This window comes from Falco naumanni, chromosome 7 (genome assembly GCF_017639655.2).
Source record: "Falco naumanni isolate bFalNau1 chromosome 7, bFalNau1.pat, whole genome shotgun sequence".
Taxonomy (NCBI): Eukaryota; Metazoa; Chordata; class Aves; order Falconiformes; family Falconidae; genus Falco; species Falco naumanni.
Window position 1 is genome coordinate 66,128,898 of NC_054060.1, and position 16,013 is coordinate 66,144,910.

The following is a 16,013-nucleotide window of genomic DNA, read 5'->3' on the forward strand; positions in this document are numbered from 1 at the left end:
CTAGCTAAGGTCAAGCAGTGGGCAACCCTGATTTCTTCAAACTCGGCCGGTCTTCTGGTTTCTGTAATCTTTCTGAGTCTGAACAAACTTTTGATAAAAAGTCGTATTGCCTAAAATGATACAAGTAAAAGCAGGTTCCGTTTCTCTGCCTGACAAGACATTGAACAGCTGCCATTGAGCCCAGCTTCTACTGAGAGTGAAAGGGGTGGCAGCAGTTCCACGGCTGCACACATCGGTTTTCTCTTGTGACAGGAGCCTGCTCAGCCCACCTTGATAAAGTACCCCGGGGGCAGGGACCGAGGTGTTTGTGAGAGAAAAGGGGAGACGGGTACCTGAATAGCAGAAGCTCCTCATGATGGCTAAAGGAAACCACACGTAAGCATCCTTCATTTAACACAAAGCGCATCCATAATTACTGATCTGGTAGAGGGTCCAAAGTGTGAGAAGGGTCTTGTCCTAATTTCTGAGGCAGCTTTAGAAGAGAGGATGCTCACTGGTGTCCGGTGCAGGTAGGCAGGGATATCTCTGTAGCACATTCAGTGATGACTGAAAGGAAACTTAGAAGCTCAGGGCTGAAAGCAGCTGCGCTAGTCGCTCCTGTGTGAAGCCACTATTGCCAGTATCTAAGCCTTCCATTCTCTTAGGTTCACAGACTAGCAGACAAGCCAAAAAGATACCGTTTGCTTATAAAGCTGGTCCAATGTGCCTTGGCTCGTGCCTTTCCAGCAGGTCTGTAACCTCTCTGAGGAAGGGACTCTCTGCTTCTGTTTATGTAGTGCTGAGCACACTGGATTTGTCTTTATACATTATCTAGTAAAGAGGGGCGGTTTTAACATGTTGTTGTCAGCTTGCATTAGCAAATTCTGATGTTGCCTCTTTACCAATTATAATTAATTAATGCTTATCAAAATGAGTTATATTGCTATATTTGTGTGTGTGTCCCATGCTTGTTCTTGCTTGTTCCCACTAACGTAGGACAGTAGGTCTGAAATTCCAGAAAACAATAGCCTGAATTTTGTAAGGTTTCTGGCCCTTAAACTGGATGCCTGACAGAACTGAATTTGTGTCCTTCATCTTCTGTCAAAGCTCCCAGCAGTTACTGTTGCTTTTGGCTAACTTACTGCTAGCCCAGGCTAACTGGCTGTAATGAGCTTGCGTTTCTCTTCTCGCAAATGAACGTCAGGGGTCAGATCTCCCTTCACTGATGTCAATCCACTGGCTCTGTTGAATTTACTCACCTTGACATAAACGAGAACAAAACCAGGCTCCAGAGCTGCTGTATTAGTTGCTTGCGGCAAAGTGTGGTCCCTTGCAGCTGAGCTGAAAAGAGGATTAGACCTGCCCTGTGTCACGTGTAGGGCATATGCCTCAACTTTTGTGGGTAACTGGACTTACTGGTAGCTAAAGGAAAGCACAGAAGCCTGAGAAAAGATTGCAGTTTTCTTCAAAGGTACAGAATAAAACTGAGAACTACAGAGACTGCAGCGAGTTGGTTATAGGCAGAAAAAAGTACTGCATAGCAGCAGCTGTGTGCGTGGTCCTCAGCCCTGTCCTGAAGCAACCCTTCCTTTTCCCTCTGGATGAGCAGACACTGATAATTCTTTGATGCCACCGGGTCTTACCTGCCTCTCGAGGCCGCCTGCAGAGAGGCAGTGATGACAAGGACAGTGGGACACCAGGGACTAGTCTCAGAGCAGTTAATTCTGCTGGCAGTGCTGAGGAAGTTACCAGCCTTCTGGTCACTGCTGTCCTCAGCAATATTTGGAGTAGCTTGCTAAAGACAAAGGTGTCTGTATGCCAGCCCTATGCTCTCTACACCATGTAAACCCCTCTGGTTCATTTTATTTCATTTAAGACTCTATTTTAAGATAATAAGCGGAATCTGTTCTCACCCTCCTTCTTGTTTCTAGAAAAGAGCATTTAAAATAAAAAAAAAAGGGTGTGGGGACGGACTGTTTTGAACCTTGAGAGAAACAGTTCAGTCTGGGGAAAAACTTTTGGGTGACAGGCTGTTCTAACAGACTTTATTTTCTTAACCTTGTTATATAGCAGTACACTGGCTAACGCTGTACCTCGCTCGGGTCTGCTGGGGGGAGCCAGAGCTGTCACCTCTCTGGCTGTCACCCTGTATGGCTAAAAGCTAATGGAGATTCCCCTTTGGATCCAGGTTTAAAGATCCATGATTTCAGAGCAGAGCTGACTTTTTCAGTCCCGAGTGCAGCAAAGTAATTAACAGCTACGAATTACTAGGAAATATAGAGTTGTACTTGCTGACACAAATAAGGTAGAGTAAAAACTTTTCCTGGGCTTGAAGCCAACTGGCTCTCTTACCGGGATTCTAAAACTCAGAAACAATTGCTTTATTATTTCTCATTTCTGCAGAATATCGTGGCCCTCCCCTCTTCTAGTAAAAACAGCTATGTAAGAAATAAGACTACTTTTCTCACATCTGTAGGGAACAACTTATGATGGGAATCATCATCCTTCAAGGCACCCATCTCAGTTCTGAAGACATGGGGCATTTAGAATGAGTGTATGTTTTCTCAGATGAGCTAAACTAATAGGACAATAACAATGCCTCTTTTGAAGTAAATCTGGTGGGAATAATGTTGAGACTTCACTGCTGGCTATAAACTTCCCCTTGCCACCCAAGAGGGGAAACTGCAGTTGAAATTTGCCCTCTTCCTGCAGTGCTGCTGCTAAATAAATGAGTCACCTGTGACTTACAGGGCAGTAAATACATCCACCGACACCTAATAAAGCAAGGCAGAGTGAAGTTCCAGTACTTTACGGTGTCACCAGAACCCTATGATGTATTTATAGCCAGCTTCCCGGTTTTTCCTTTGTTTTATTTATTTTTATATTTATGCTGTACTCCTGCAGTTTGGCTTTCTTGGCCTTTCTCCTTTTTGCCTAGGGTGGTTTACCCAGTGGGCTGCAGGGAAGGAAGGTTGGTAGGCAGAACTTAGATGGGACAACTCCTGAGCACAGGGACAACACACAGCAGGTCTCTTTCTCCTGTTGAGGGACTACTGGGCATTTTCTGTCTCTGGCCAGGGCAGTTTGAAGTGATGCTTGCCTCCTTGGTATGCCTCCTGCACCTAAGCTGGTACTTCTGTATGTGAGGAAGGGTTGGTGGCAGATTGAGGAAAGGATGTGGTTTGTTTTGGAGCTTGGTAATTTATTGTCATTGAGGGCTCTGCCTCCCACAGCAGCTCAGGAGGTGGCCAGCATGACCAGGGGCTCAGGTATGGAGAATAGAAGAGGATGTGATCTGCTGGACTTTAAAAGGGGAATTAAGAACTCAAGGATGCTACCATAGTTTAGTCAACAAAGGAAGTGCCTCTTCTGTTTTTTCCCATTTCAGCAACAGGGCAAATAGTTACAGGGAAGTGGCAAGGAGTGTATCTGTGCAGTTCCCCTGTTCTTCACTCAAGAACTGTGCTTCCTAAACCACATCCATTTTCCATACAAATGAATGAGTTCTCTACCACTACGTTCTAGACAAGCAGCATTGAGTCCTCAGTGTTTAGATGTGTAGCCCCTTTTTAAGGCATTGGTCCTGTAATGTATGTATCTTCTGTCCTTTTTGTAATGCTGTAGCTAGAGAAAAAGAAAGTAAAATGATAGAAGGCGGATCTTTGTTGCATTGCTGATAACTAGCTGGGTCTGAAATTTATTTGGAGCAGATTTCCCGTATTTTACAAATAAGCTTTTCCATGATGTGTATTTAATACACATCCTTCCTCCTTTCCCCTAAATCAAGCCCCCTACAGTTTAACTACACAATAAATATTTCAGAGTACTTTGTCTGCAGACTGGGTGAAAGTCAGGACTTCTGTGGTGAGGGATTGAATGTGGATGCCAGCAACGTCCTCACGGGCTGGCAGGCAGCCGTTTGGGAGTGATAAGCCAGGTGACATTCCCCCTCTTCTCCCAAGTACCGTTAGGAGCAAGGGGGCGGCTTCCTCATGAAGCCAGGATACTTCTGGGTATCCCACCACACATATGGCAGCACCTGCAGTTTCCTCAGCAAAACTCAGGGCCAGGAACAGTTGTTTCGCCCAGATAAAACCGCTTGGTGCCCTGCGCGTGGCACTGCAAACCTGCCAGCAGGCATCCACGCTGCAGGTCACCCCATCGCTGGCTGCGTGCCACGGTGTGAGGAAGGCTGATATTCACCCTATAAAGCTAACAAACGGCCACCAAATCAGTCAAACGTTTACACTAACAGCATGTACCGTTTAGGATGGACAATCTCTGCCTCTGTTCTGTTCAGTTCCCGTGTCTATCAGTCACTCACCGGCTCAACGCCTCTGAGCCTCTGCTTCCTTATCTGCAAAACAGCAAATACCTAAAGCTGCTGAATGGCTTCATTAATAAGAGATTTTAAAGCACTCTGAAATTCTTAGGTGGCAGATGTTGGACAAATTTGAAAGTAATATTCTTGCTTTCCAGCTTTACTGTCCACAATCATTGATTAAGCCCAGCGAAACACTGAAGTATTTCTACCTGCTCTAGCCCCTGATTTAGATCACATCGTATAAGTTACTAGAAAATAAATTACAAGCATATCAGTCTCAGCTAGAAGTTACCAGGCGTGCAATTTGGGCTGATCATTACAAGCTGCTGATGTGTTGGACCAAATGGAGATCAATGACCAAAAACACGGCATCTCTGTGTTAGGGAAATACTTATGAAATGAGCCAAGTAAGTTTCTGAGCCACATGCCTGCACACCTGCGGGCAGAGACCTGGAGGGGATGACAAGGAAACCCCCCAGTCAGGAGTTTATTTCGGCCGGAGGGGATGCATGGAGGGAGGGAGGCAGGCAGTGCCAGGAGGGTCCTGGGGCCACCGAGTGCCTTTTCCAAAGCTCCTCGCTGCGTGATGTCACCCAAGTCACCTCCCGGTCGGTGCCTCGCTCCCCCCGAGTGGCAGGGGATTTTTGCCGTGCAAATTGATAGGCGATACATCACCCGCTGATGCTACCGCGTCTATTTGTTACTTTATGCGCCGCAAACTCCGGCCGCAGCCCTCGCTCGGGCAGGATTAAGCGCAACGGTGCCTGTTTGGGCTCAGCCGACTGTTGCAGCAGCACAAGCCAAAACACAGACCAGGCTGTGAGGGCGGTGCGGAGGGCGAGGGGCGTAGCCGCTGCCGCCCCTCGCCTGGCGGCCGTAGCAGCGCTGGGACGGGGCGGCGCGGGGCACGGCGGGCCGGGGCGCAACTGCCCGCCCGGGGCCGCCCCTGCGCGCCTCGCCGGCGGCTGCCGGGGGTGGGCACCCGCCGTGGGCTGCCCAGTGCGACGCGCTGCCCCGGGAACTCCTGAGCGACCGCGTCCGTGGTGCGGGTGTTCCCCGGCGGCAGCGCGGGGCCGGCCGGGGCCCGGGGGCGGCGGGCGCGTGTGTAAGGCAGCGGCGCATGAATGGCGGGGGCGGTGCCGCCCCCCGGCCCCGCCTCCCCCCGGAGCCAGCCAGTCCCTCTGCGGAGAGCTGCCGCCGCCCTCATTGGCTCGCCGGGGCCGGGATATTTGCATACGGCTCGCCCATTCGTGGAGTCGTTTCCCCGGCCGCCCCGGCTGCGCTTCACCTGCGCCGCCGAGTTGCCCGCACTTGGCGCGCCGGCCGCCAGCATCCCGCCCCCGGCTCCGCTCCGCGCCCCGCTCCTGCCCCGCCGCACCGCGCCGCCGGCCCCCGCCGCTCCGCCGCGCCCGCCCGGGAAGACCTGGCGTTGCCCTCCCCGGCTGTGCAGGGTTAATCGGCTCGAGCCCTCGGTCGCCTGGATCCGGTGGAAGGAGGATAACACCCCAGATCTGTGTGTGTGCGTGCGCGTGTGTGTGTGCCCAGCAGTTCTGCATTGCAACACTTGCTAGTGGAGAAGCAACAGACCCCCCCTGGAATTGGGATTAAAAAAAAAAAAAATCAAAAATTTACCTGGGGTCTCTGGCTTATTTCTTCTTTTTCGTTTTTAATAGTCCCTCTCCGCAAAGTGAGAGACGGGGATTCGCAGGCAGGGAAAAGTCCTCAAGGACCCCTTGATCCTGGAGGAACCTGACCAGTGCAAGCTCCGGGACCCTCCCGCTGACATGTGCGGCTTCCCTGCGCTCTCCTGGAGGCTCCGTGCGGCCGCGGGGCTCCTGGCACAGTAGCTCCAGCCCTGGGAAACGGCGCGTATTATTCTTCTGTGTGTGGTTCCTAACCTTCCCCTTCCCTCCCCTTCCCTCCCAGCGCTCGCTCTCGCACAGACACATACTGTCTCTTTGCCTCTTGAACACACACGCACACGCTAGAGCCTCGGAAGCGACTCTTCTTGCTGCTAGCATGGGTCCCCTGGCATCATGAACCTTATCCTCTCTCCCTGGCTGGAATTCAGACTGTCCGTCTGTAGGTGTCCTGTGCCTTGACCATGCACCTGAGAATAGACCCCAGCATTTGCCCTGGACGCCGCCCCGCCTGGACCCTGTGGATGTGCTCCCTCTTTTGGGGATGTATCGTCAGCTCTGTGTGGAGTTCCTCTAACGTGGCTTCTTCTGCCTCCTCTTCCTCGTCTGTATCTCAGGCTCAGTATGAGCATCACTTCCACGGCAGCAAGCACCACTCTGTGCCTATCTCTATCTACCGCTCCCCTGTCTCCCTCCGAGGAGGACACGGTGGGTTCCCACTCTTGTTTCTTTCTAACCTTTTTGCAGAGCCGCTGGAGCAGCAGAGGGGGAGCAGGGACGATGGCTGTGACTCCGGGGAAGGGGGGGTCCTCCCAGCCCCTCGTATTCCTGCCGTTAGCTCCACTCCCCATTAACCTCCCTTTCCTCCCCTGCCCCCTCCCCGAGCAAAGCCCAGGGCTGAGGACGGGCTGCCAAAGCCAACTGCCCTGCCCGGGGGCGGGGGGTGGGGGGGTGGGGGTCTGAGGGGCTGGGGGTCCTCCGGGAGGGGAGCACCAACTCCGTGGCTCCCGGCCCCGCTGACGTGGTCCGTGCAGCTCGGGGCAGGGGGATGCCCGCCCTGCCTGCCCCCTGCCTTGCCTGCCCCCCTGCCCTGCCTGCCCCCCGCTGCCCTGCCTGCCCCCTGCCCTGCCACCCCCCTACCCTGACTCCCCCCTGCTCTGCCACCCTCCTGCTCTGCCACCCCCTTGCCCTGCCTGCCCCCTGCCCTGCCACCCCTCTACCCTGACTCCCCCCTGCTCTGCTACCCCGCTGCCCTGCCTGCCCCCTGCCCTGCCTGTGGGCTCGCTCGCCCCCCGCCCTGGGGAACTTGCCGGGTGGCTCGGGATGTACAAAGGAAAAGGCGAGATGTCCTTACCCCGGCTCCCTGCTGGGTGCCTGGCAGGGAAACCCAGCGGCAGGTAATAACAGGGAGTGGTTTTCTACTCTGGCAGCAAGGGAGAAGGGGAAGAGGGGCTCAGGGATGCTAGGGGATGGTGCGGGGTGACCTGCCAGCATCCTGCCCCTGAAATGCTGAGCAATGCTCAGCAGCCAGCCCAGCACTGCCTCTTGCCCAGCTTTTCTGAGTCTGCCCGCCCTGGCAGGAGCTGGCCCGGACCTGGCTGGCCTGGGGGCTCCCCCACATCTCCACCTTCCCTTCTCTGTTCTTGGTCCTTTGGCTTCTGCCTTCAGCCACATCAGCCAGATAGGGCGGGCAGGCCAGGGCCTGGCCCTTTCCCTGCAGGGCTGCAGGTCAGGGGTGGCTCTGGCCAAGGTGTGAATCCCGCAGCACCTCTGCTCTGCCACCTTTTAGGCAAACATAGTGATGTACTGGAAAGGTGACTAAAGTCTCTGCACTTGTACTCTGCTCTGTCCTTCGCCTTCCTTTAGCTATTCCTGTTGGAAACCCTTTGGGGCAGGGACTGGCTGATCCCTCATATCCCTCACTTCAGCACAGTAGGGACTCTCTCGCATGCTCCTTGAGTATCGCTGCAAATAACAGGGCTCCTGCTGCTAATGATTAATAACCCGTAACTGAGTTTCACATGGGTGGTGCTTAACAGATGGTCTTGATGCCTGACATGGCACTGGTTCCCTTCCTGTGTGGGGCCTGGATGTGTTTCTCTGGCTTTCGGGGATGGATGTGAACTTTGGGGTAGAAGTGGAAGATTGATAAGCTGACAGGATACTGCCAGTTGTGTCTGCAGACCTGGCTGCGCACCTCCAGCTCAACCCATGTCGCCCAGTGCCACTTTGGTCCCCAACCCTTGCCTCTGCAGTGTGGTGCTGTTCTGCAGCTCCCTGGGCTCCCCCTTCCCACACTGCCAGACCACCGGCAACCGGCCCCGCAGTGCTCCCAGCCACCCTTTTCCCATGCCCTCCAGCAGCGCTGCCAAAGCACCTCCTGCTAGCGCAGCCCTGCTCTGCTGGTGCTCAGTTGTGACCCGCAGCATCTGCCTCCTGGCTTTGTTCCTGAGCCCGTTCCCTCTCCAATGCGCCTTGGCTCAGACCTGCAGTACTGAGCTCCTTCTACAACTCTGCCAGGGTACCTATAGCCTTAATTGGAGGTCCGTTCATCAGTGTGCCATTTGAACTCTTCAGACTGCTGTGCTGGTCATCCGAGTGCTTATCTGTGATGCTCCGGGTTTCAGTATCCCTGTAACCCTGACACAGCCCTGCCAGCACATCCTCCTAGCGCCTACTGCAGCCATGTCATGCGGCATTTCAACCAACTGTCCCAGGGCTCTCCCCTCCCTTCCATTCTTTCAAGTGGTTCTCTCCCTCGTTTCTGACACCAGTTCTTCTGGTCCCACACAGACATGCTTCTGTAGCTGAGTGCTCCTGTGGTGGAAGGGGATAGCAAAGCCTGGCTCGTGGGTCACTTGTGAGGAAAGGAGGGAAGGATGTTGCAAAATGTGATAGCGGTTAGCCTTGATGTAAAAGGCAGGCACTAGTCTGCAGGAAAGTCCATAGTCTGTTTCCTGGCCAAGAAATGATAGTTCTTTTCTCCTTGATGACTTTTCCATCTGCCCTGAAAGCCCAGCAAAGCCTCATTTAAGAGCCCTGAGCAAAAGCTGTTATCAACTTTAGTGAGAGACAGGCATTTTTTCTGTGTCCTCATTGCAGTAAGGAATCAAGGGAAATGGAGAGCTTGGGGAGCTCAGGCTGGTACATAAACCAGCCTGAGATTTTTTTATTTATTTTTTTTTTTTCCTAATCATGTCATGTAGCAAAGCTGGCATGGAAACCCCCTTTGGCCATGAGTTAAGGGAGGGGGACAGAGAGAGAGGAAAAAGAGACCACAGAGACAGCTGGTCTTGTAAACACATGCATGGTTTATTTTTGTGTTTTCTTTTACTGTTGTACGACAGAGGCCCTTGGAATTTGGATCCGTGACAGTGTTGAAGAGTCAGATCCCAGGAAGGCCGTGCATTCCCTGTGTTTCCTGTGATTCTGATTAATTATTTTTTTTTCGCTAAAGGGAAACAAATAATTCATTCTGACTTCTGCCCTGCTTCGTGGCTACATTTATACTGGTTTCGGAAGGAATCAGGTCAGGATCCTGGCCACCCTGCTGTGCTTCCTCCCAGTCCCACAGTGCTGACCACTGGGACTTAGTCTTATATTTAAACTGTATTTTCCTTTTTTTCTTCTACATCCCAGTGGATTTCAATCTGTTTGAAGAAGCAGATTATTATCTAGTACAAAGGAAAAGTAAGTGTCACACAAGCAGTGAATGGTTATTTGGAGTCTGTGTTTAGTGCGCCTTTAAAATCAGTGGAAAAACCTTTTTGTGGCTTAACTTGAATGGGACCGTGCCCCGGCAGTCGTTACAGTGCTGGGGTTACGAGAGTTAATGCTGAAATCACTGAGCTGCTGCTTTCCGGTAGCTGAGCTGCAACCTGCAAATGTAAAACTTGGCACAGCGCATCTTCTCAAGGAGAAAGTCTTTGTAACAGGTTTACCTCCCTGTCAGCAGGGCAGTGAGACTGGCCAGGCAGAGAACTTGAACAAGCCAGAAGGCATCTTTTTTTTCATGTGAGGACCTTCCTGGACAGGCAGAATCTTTCTCCCTGAGGAATAGAAAGGGAAAGCCAGGATTCCTTTTTTTTTTCACTAAGGACTTGTGGGACAGAGGCAGGGGAAAAAATCCAACTGTGGAACAAAGTTGGGGCAGTGTTTATTGGAAGTCCACAGGTGCAGAGTCCTCCTGCCTCCCCTTAGCTACTGAGCACCCTGCCTGGTCAGCTGCTTTACCAGAGCCTGCAGCAGTGGCTTCACAGCCCCTCTTTCCATGTCCTCATCGCCTCAGCTAATGAATAATGCATGCCTCTGGTTGACAGACAAAATGAAGAGATTTGTGCATGTTTTGTCTTAGTGATGAATTAATTTGGTTTCTGCTTTCCTCCTCCAGCTGTTTTTTTCTCTGGCCCTCCTTAATGGATTGGGACCAGGGATGCACAGAGCTGACGTGTGATGCTTGGTGCAGCTTGCCCCAGCCTTCAGAGTACTGCTGTGCAGGGGCAGCTGCGGGAGCAATGGCAGCACGGGGGCATTTCTCTTTTGGTTTTCACTTTGTGGGGACTAGGCTTGCTCAGGCTGTTGCACAAGCCACAGCAAAAATTGAAGGCTTGTCGTGAGGTGAGGACTGGCAGTCAGCAGTCACCAGATCTTGTAACTCTCAGGCCTTAGTTAATTCTTAGAAGTTGTCGTTTATATGAACTATGTCCATCTCTTATGTCTTTTTTAAAATTAGAAAATAAGAACAAATGCTTGGATAAATCAAGAGTGTTTCCATAAAATAGGCAGGTATTCTGCAAAACAGCATCAAAGCTTGCCACATACAGCTGTGACAGTGTACCCTCTCTACAATACATATGTCCTGCTCCTTGCTGCTCCTCCAGTGTGACCTATTCCTCATCTCAAGGGTCTTTGTTACTGCAGTCCTACCTTTTCTGTAAAATAGAAAACTAATTCCCAGTCCTTGGCACTGCCTGTTCCTCAGTACTGAGCAGGACCTTCCCTGTTCATCATCAGGAGATTACTTCAAGCAAAGGTTGGTAGCTTTAACAAAAGGGAAAAAAATCATTCTATACAGAGCAGTCAGTGATCCAGTAAAATTAACCTCATTCAGAGCTGAAATTAGGGTTGCAGTTAAGTTCTGCAAAGGTGAAAAGCTGGAGTCTATCTACTTTCTGTGGCTTGCCTCTAGCCTCCTGACAACAATGACACCTAATATTTTTGCAAAGACTAGTGATTCTGTATGCCTGACTGTTTACATTCCCTTCCTCAGAGACATTAACAATGACTAATATTTTTAAAGAAAGGTGAAGTCTGCTTAAATTGTCTCAAGCTGGCTATCGAGAAATTTAAGCATCCAAACTCAGTAGTCCCATGTTTAAGTGATCATAGCTGAGAGTTGCCCCCCGTGTCCTGAGTCTCTGTAGCTCTTCTGAGAAAGTGCAGGGTTCCATAGTTAAACGCAGGAAAATCCTGGCATACACAAAGGCTGTTTCCTCAAAACGAGGTTATTATTATTTGACTTACTCTTTGCATGCTTTTGTATGAAACAGGCGCTGATCAGGTGCCTTGCCTTCTCATTCTGTGCACAGTATTACCTGTTCCCAACTTGGAATAGCTCGCATTGATCTGAAAATTGAAGCTTAAGTCAGTTCATCTGGTACTTGATCCTGGGAGATCCCAGTGATCTTATGATCCAGAACATAAATGTAACGTTATTGTTGAACCTTGTCATTCTGATTTAATACATGTCTCTGTGCTCTTTGAAACATTGCTCAGACCCATGCTGCTGAAGATACAGTCTCTTAAGACGCGTGTTTTAAAAAAAAAAATCACCCAACTCTTCTGATTGATAGCTACTTTGTGCTGGCTCAGTATCTCACAGCACATTTTGTAAAAGTAGGAATGCTGGTCCTGAGTCAGAATTAGATCAGGGCTTTCTGCCTCCTTATATTTCCTTTATTTAGACTGGAGAGGTTTCTTCTTCTCTTTATCATTTCTGCTTTTGGGTAATATAGCCCCAACTTGTCAAGCAAACTGCCACATCCTACTGCAGAGGTGACTGCATTTCAAAGACAGATGAAGGATCCTGCTGTATGCTTTGTATAGGCATTGAAGTTATAAAGAATATTGGGTTATGTGACACAAGCTATGCAGTCAGAATGCTGCAGAATGGTAATGTTACTTTTTATAATACTTCTAAATTTAAAAAATAGCAGACATTTTTCTTAAAGGTGCTGTCCAGTTTTCCTTTTTGGTTTTTTTTTCCCTTTTTTTTTTTTTTTTTTTCTTTTTTGTCTTTTGCCACAGCATGAAAATACGTGCTTGAACAATGCTACAGTAGTCACTGAGTTAGTACATACTGTGCTGTTGGAAGCTCCAGATTCCTTACACAGGTCTCACTAGAAGCAGGAAGAAGTACCTAGGTCATCTAAGGTGGGAATATTGACCACACAGGATATTCTCCAGCTGGCAGTGAGGAAGTTCCATGGTTTGCCAGACAGATGGTAACTGAGTAAAGAGCTGGAGCTTCTAAGTGCAAGAAACCAAAGTTTTGTCTGGGAAGTATATAGGATGGCCATTCTTCCATTTTCTCCATTTCCATGTGCTGTGCCTTATGAGGACTAGCACCCTGCATCGTTGCAGGATGGCAGTCCAGTGCTGCTTGGCAGACATTTTTCGGTTTTGCATTTCTGTTGTGCTGGTGGACATTGATAACTATGAAAGGTCATTTGTACTAGAGAGAAAAAGGTGGTTTTCATGTCTTCTGCTTAACCTCTGCACACAAAATGACGTGCTGTTGACCAGTGGCACCGATTCGTTGTGTGACCTTGGTGAAACATTACCTTTCTTTCTGACTTATTTTCTTCATCTGTGAAATGAAGAGAAAACCGTTTATCTCTTAGGTGAGGTGAGCAGCCCTGGTGCGCCTGTGTGCTTTGAGATCCCTGGCAGGCAGCCGCAGATATGTACAGAAGCCCAGTAGTCCTCTTGGGCTTTAGATGTCAGAGCAACTTAAGAGAGCAGCCTTCTTCCATCTCTCCTTGAAGGACAGGGCAAGACACCTTCAAATTCTGGACATTCATCCCGGTAATGTTTTCCCAGATGGCTTTAAGCCTGGACAGGCTCTAGCACCAAATGCCAGCGTTGGTGTTTCCGCAGGAGCAGGGGAGCGTTTGGGCTGCAGCGCTGGCTGTGTGGAATTCCTGGCTGGCCGCCGGAGCCAGGGGGCTGTGATTCACCGCGGCTCCCTCGCCACTCTCACAAATTACTTCTCCTGCGCTCTGTGTGTGTTGTGTGTTGTTTTTGCACATTAAAACATAACTGCTTATACCCCTGAGTGACTTTCCCCCAAACTATGAATTTAAAGTACTTCCGACACTGTCTTTTAGAATTTGAATATAATTATATGCTTTGGGTGTAAATTGTGGCTTTTGCTACATAAGAAACTAATGGAAATGATCTGCCTGTTCCTGTAGTTTACAGATTATACGCTTTAGATCTGGGGATGTATATTTAGGCTGCTTTTCTGTATAGTGTATTAAAATGAAAATTAAGTTGGTGTGAGCTATAGTGGTTGCTAAGCATGAATAGCAGGCTGATAAAAGACATTGCTAAATTGATCCAGTGCTAAGGTTTACGTTATCATCTCTTAGTTTTGCACCTCTCATCTCTTTGCATTGTTGATGATGGAGAACAGGAAGGTGTTTCACCGACTATAGAGGGCCTCGTGTCTGCAGAAGCTCAGGGGACAGGGTGAATGAATCAGACGTAAGGTGTTGCTAAAAACAGACCTTTCACTTATTCTGTGAATGCTGCATGGCAAAGAATCAGGGAAGACAGTTTTCTAGAGGGCTCAGGAAAAGAGTACCGTCAGGCTGACTCGCCTGTTTCGTCAACAGGCCGGGTTCCTTTTAAAACCTGCAGAGTAAATCCGTCTCCACGCTAGCCCTGGAACGTGGCTCTGGATTTAGAACAATTTCAGCATATCTACATTAAGCAGATCAAATTAGTGGAAGGGGGATGGAGGTGAAGTTTGTTTTTTTTCATCAGTTTGATCTTTAACATCACGCTGGATGACATCAGTTGATTTTTTGGACGTGTTTGGTGAATCCTTTGGTTCCTTGCTTGCCTGCTGCACTGCCCAGAGAGGGTTTTCACGACTCCCTGTCGCAGCTGGACCCTGCAGTCACAGCAGCCTGCTGCTCCTGCTCCGGCTGGTTTGCTTAACGACCCCTGCCAGTGGAGATGATACAGGGGTGATATCTGCAAATGTTTCTGTCTAGCTGCTTTGGCAGGTTTGCTGTTTCAGCTACCAGATGTTTCCGTGTGCAAATGGCCTCCACCACTGGTGAAGGCTTCAAAGCATAGCATGAGGGCACAGCAGGAGAGTACAGGAATTTCCCAAATCATGTTGGGAAGGCAGTTACGGGGTGGTTAAGGAAGAGAACACACAACAGACAACTGTGTACCAAGCACACTGTTTGTTTGCAGTGTTTCTCCTTACCTCACCTACAGAGCGTACATAAACGTGGCTTTGGAGAAGCCAGGTCTACCGGTGTTTAATTAGCACTGAGAACTTTCAGCACTGCTCGTTTTGTCAAGTGGGAAAACTGGCTTCTTCAGCATGTACGTGTGCTAGCAAATGTTGCAAGGTGGTTGGAGATCCACGTGCCTTCTGCAGGGCAAGTGAACATTTGACTAAAACAAGAATTGACCTGAAATTGCTGAAGAAATGCAAGTGTTTTCAAAGAATGATAATGATGATGATGATGATGATGATGATAATAATAATAATAATGATAATTAGCCTGTTTCATTTTGATTCAGTTATTATGCTGCCTAGACTATACATAGAACATGGGTTCTGCCCAGGTCTCCACTTGGCTGTCTACTCTGGAAAGATTCTCAGTGTCTGATTGAACACTCAGTTTTATTGGATTAAAACCTCAGAGTTTCTTGTAGTTCATCTTTTGTAATTTCCCTGAGTTCTGGCGATCATCTGAGACAGTTTCACTCCAAAGACTATTGGAGCTTTTATATAGACACATTTTCTGACCTACAAGTACTGTGGGTCTTTTAGTATCTGGTGATGTGAAAGTGGAAACAGCGACATTTTCCTTTTTCCTTTGCTTGTTCTTCTGGATTTGCTTGTCCAAAGGTAGCCCATCTTAGCTTTTCTAACATTCGATCGTACTACTGATAATTACGATGTCCCGGGCTTTTACAGCAGAGTTTGTCATTCACTGATGACCACTGAGTGCAGTGTTTAGGATTGCCGGTGGCCTGGACAGGACCTAGAGAAATCTTATGTGGCCTACATCTAATCATCTGCTTTCATAACCTCTCTGTTGGATTGCAGAAGGACCCCTTGCTCCCTCAATATCATCTTTACTTTGCCGTTAAGTAACGAATGCCAAAGCTATTCCAAGTTTCCCTGATTTCGCTGCCCTGTCTGCAGTCCAGCATATTTCCATCAGTGGTAGGTCTGCAAGATACTGATGTCTCTGAACGTCTTTTCACTTTTTATTATCTCACCACGGAGTCTGCTCTCCTTCCTGTGCCCTCATGCATTCAGAGGCAGTTCATTAGAGGCAAGGAAAAGGCAAAGAAATTAATTTTCCTTGAGAAATATATTCAGCACCTTATACAGGCTTGAAGAAGAGAAACAGAGCAGAGCATTCTGTCTTCTTTTCAAACTTTTTTTGTTTTTTTTTTTCCTGTGGAGAATCTGGAGAAAAACAAGTTTGTGCTCTGCAAGCATCCCTTTACCTGGTGACTTGCTTTTCTGACGTAAGGCGCTATGGGCACACCAGGCTTGTAGTCGCCTGGGACACAGTGAGGTGCTGTGGGTGCCTGTCCTCTAGAATTGATGTGTATTGGCTCAGGAAAAAAAGAATACGTCTTGTAACCGAAGATCAGAGTGGCAAATCCTGCTAAGTTATATATAGTCAGTAGTATATAGCTAAGCTTATTTCATTTCAGGTTAATTGTTATTCCAGGCAGGTTGGTTTCTACTCAACAAGCCACAGACTCAGGCTACTTTTGCTGGCCTGGCCATTAGGAAAACACAC

At 49.0% G+C, this 16,013-nt stretch overlaps 1 protein-coding gene across 39 annotated transcripts in view; it reads left to right on the forward strand.

Moving 5' to 3' along the window:
* NRXN3 (neurexin 3) overlaps positions 1–16,013 on the forward strand; it is a 1,021,208-nt gene that overhangs the window by 641,152 nt on the left and 364,043 nt on the right. For 2 of the 39 annotated variants that reach the window (XM_040600882.1, XM_040600897.1), the window contains exon 1: positions 5,946–6,651. The exons of 34 other annotated variants lie outside the window; for them this stretch is intronic. In XM_040600882.1, the coding sequence (XP_040456816.1) occupies positions 6,408–6,651 (244 nt within the window). In that variant the 5' untranslated portion in view covers positions 5,946–6,407. Of the gene's footprint in view, positions 1–5,944; positions 6,652–16,013 lie in introns of those variants that run through there. 3 more of the 39 variants (XM_040600896.1, XM_040600883.1, XM_040600895.1) reach the window with 3 other exon arrangements.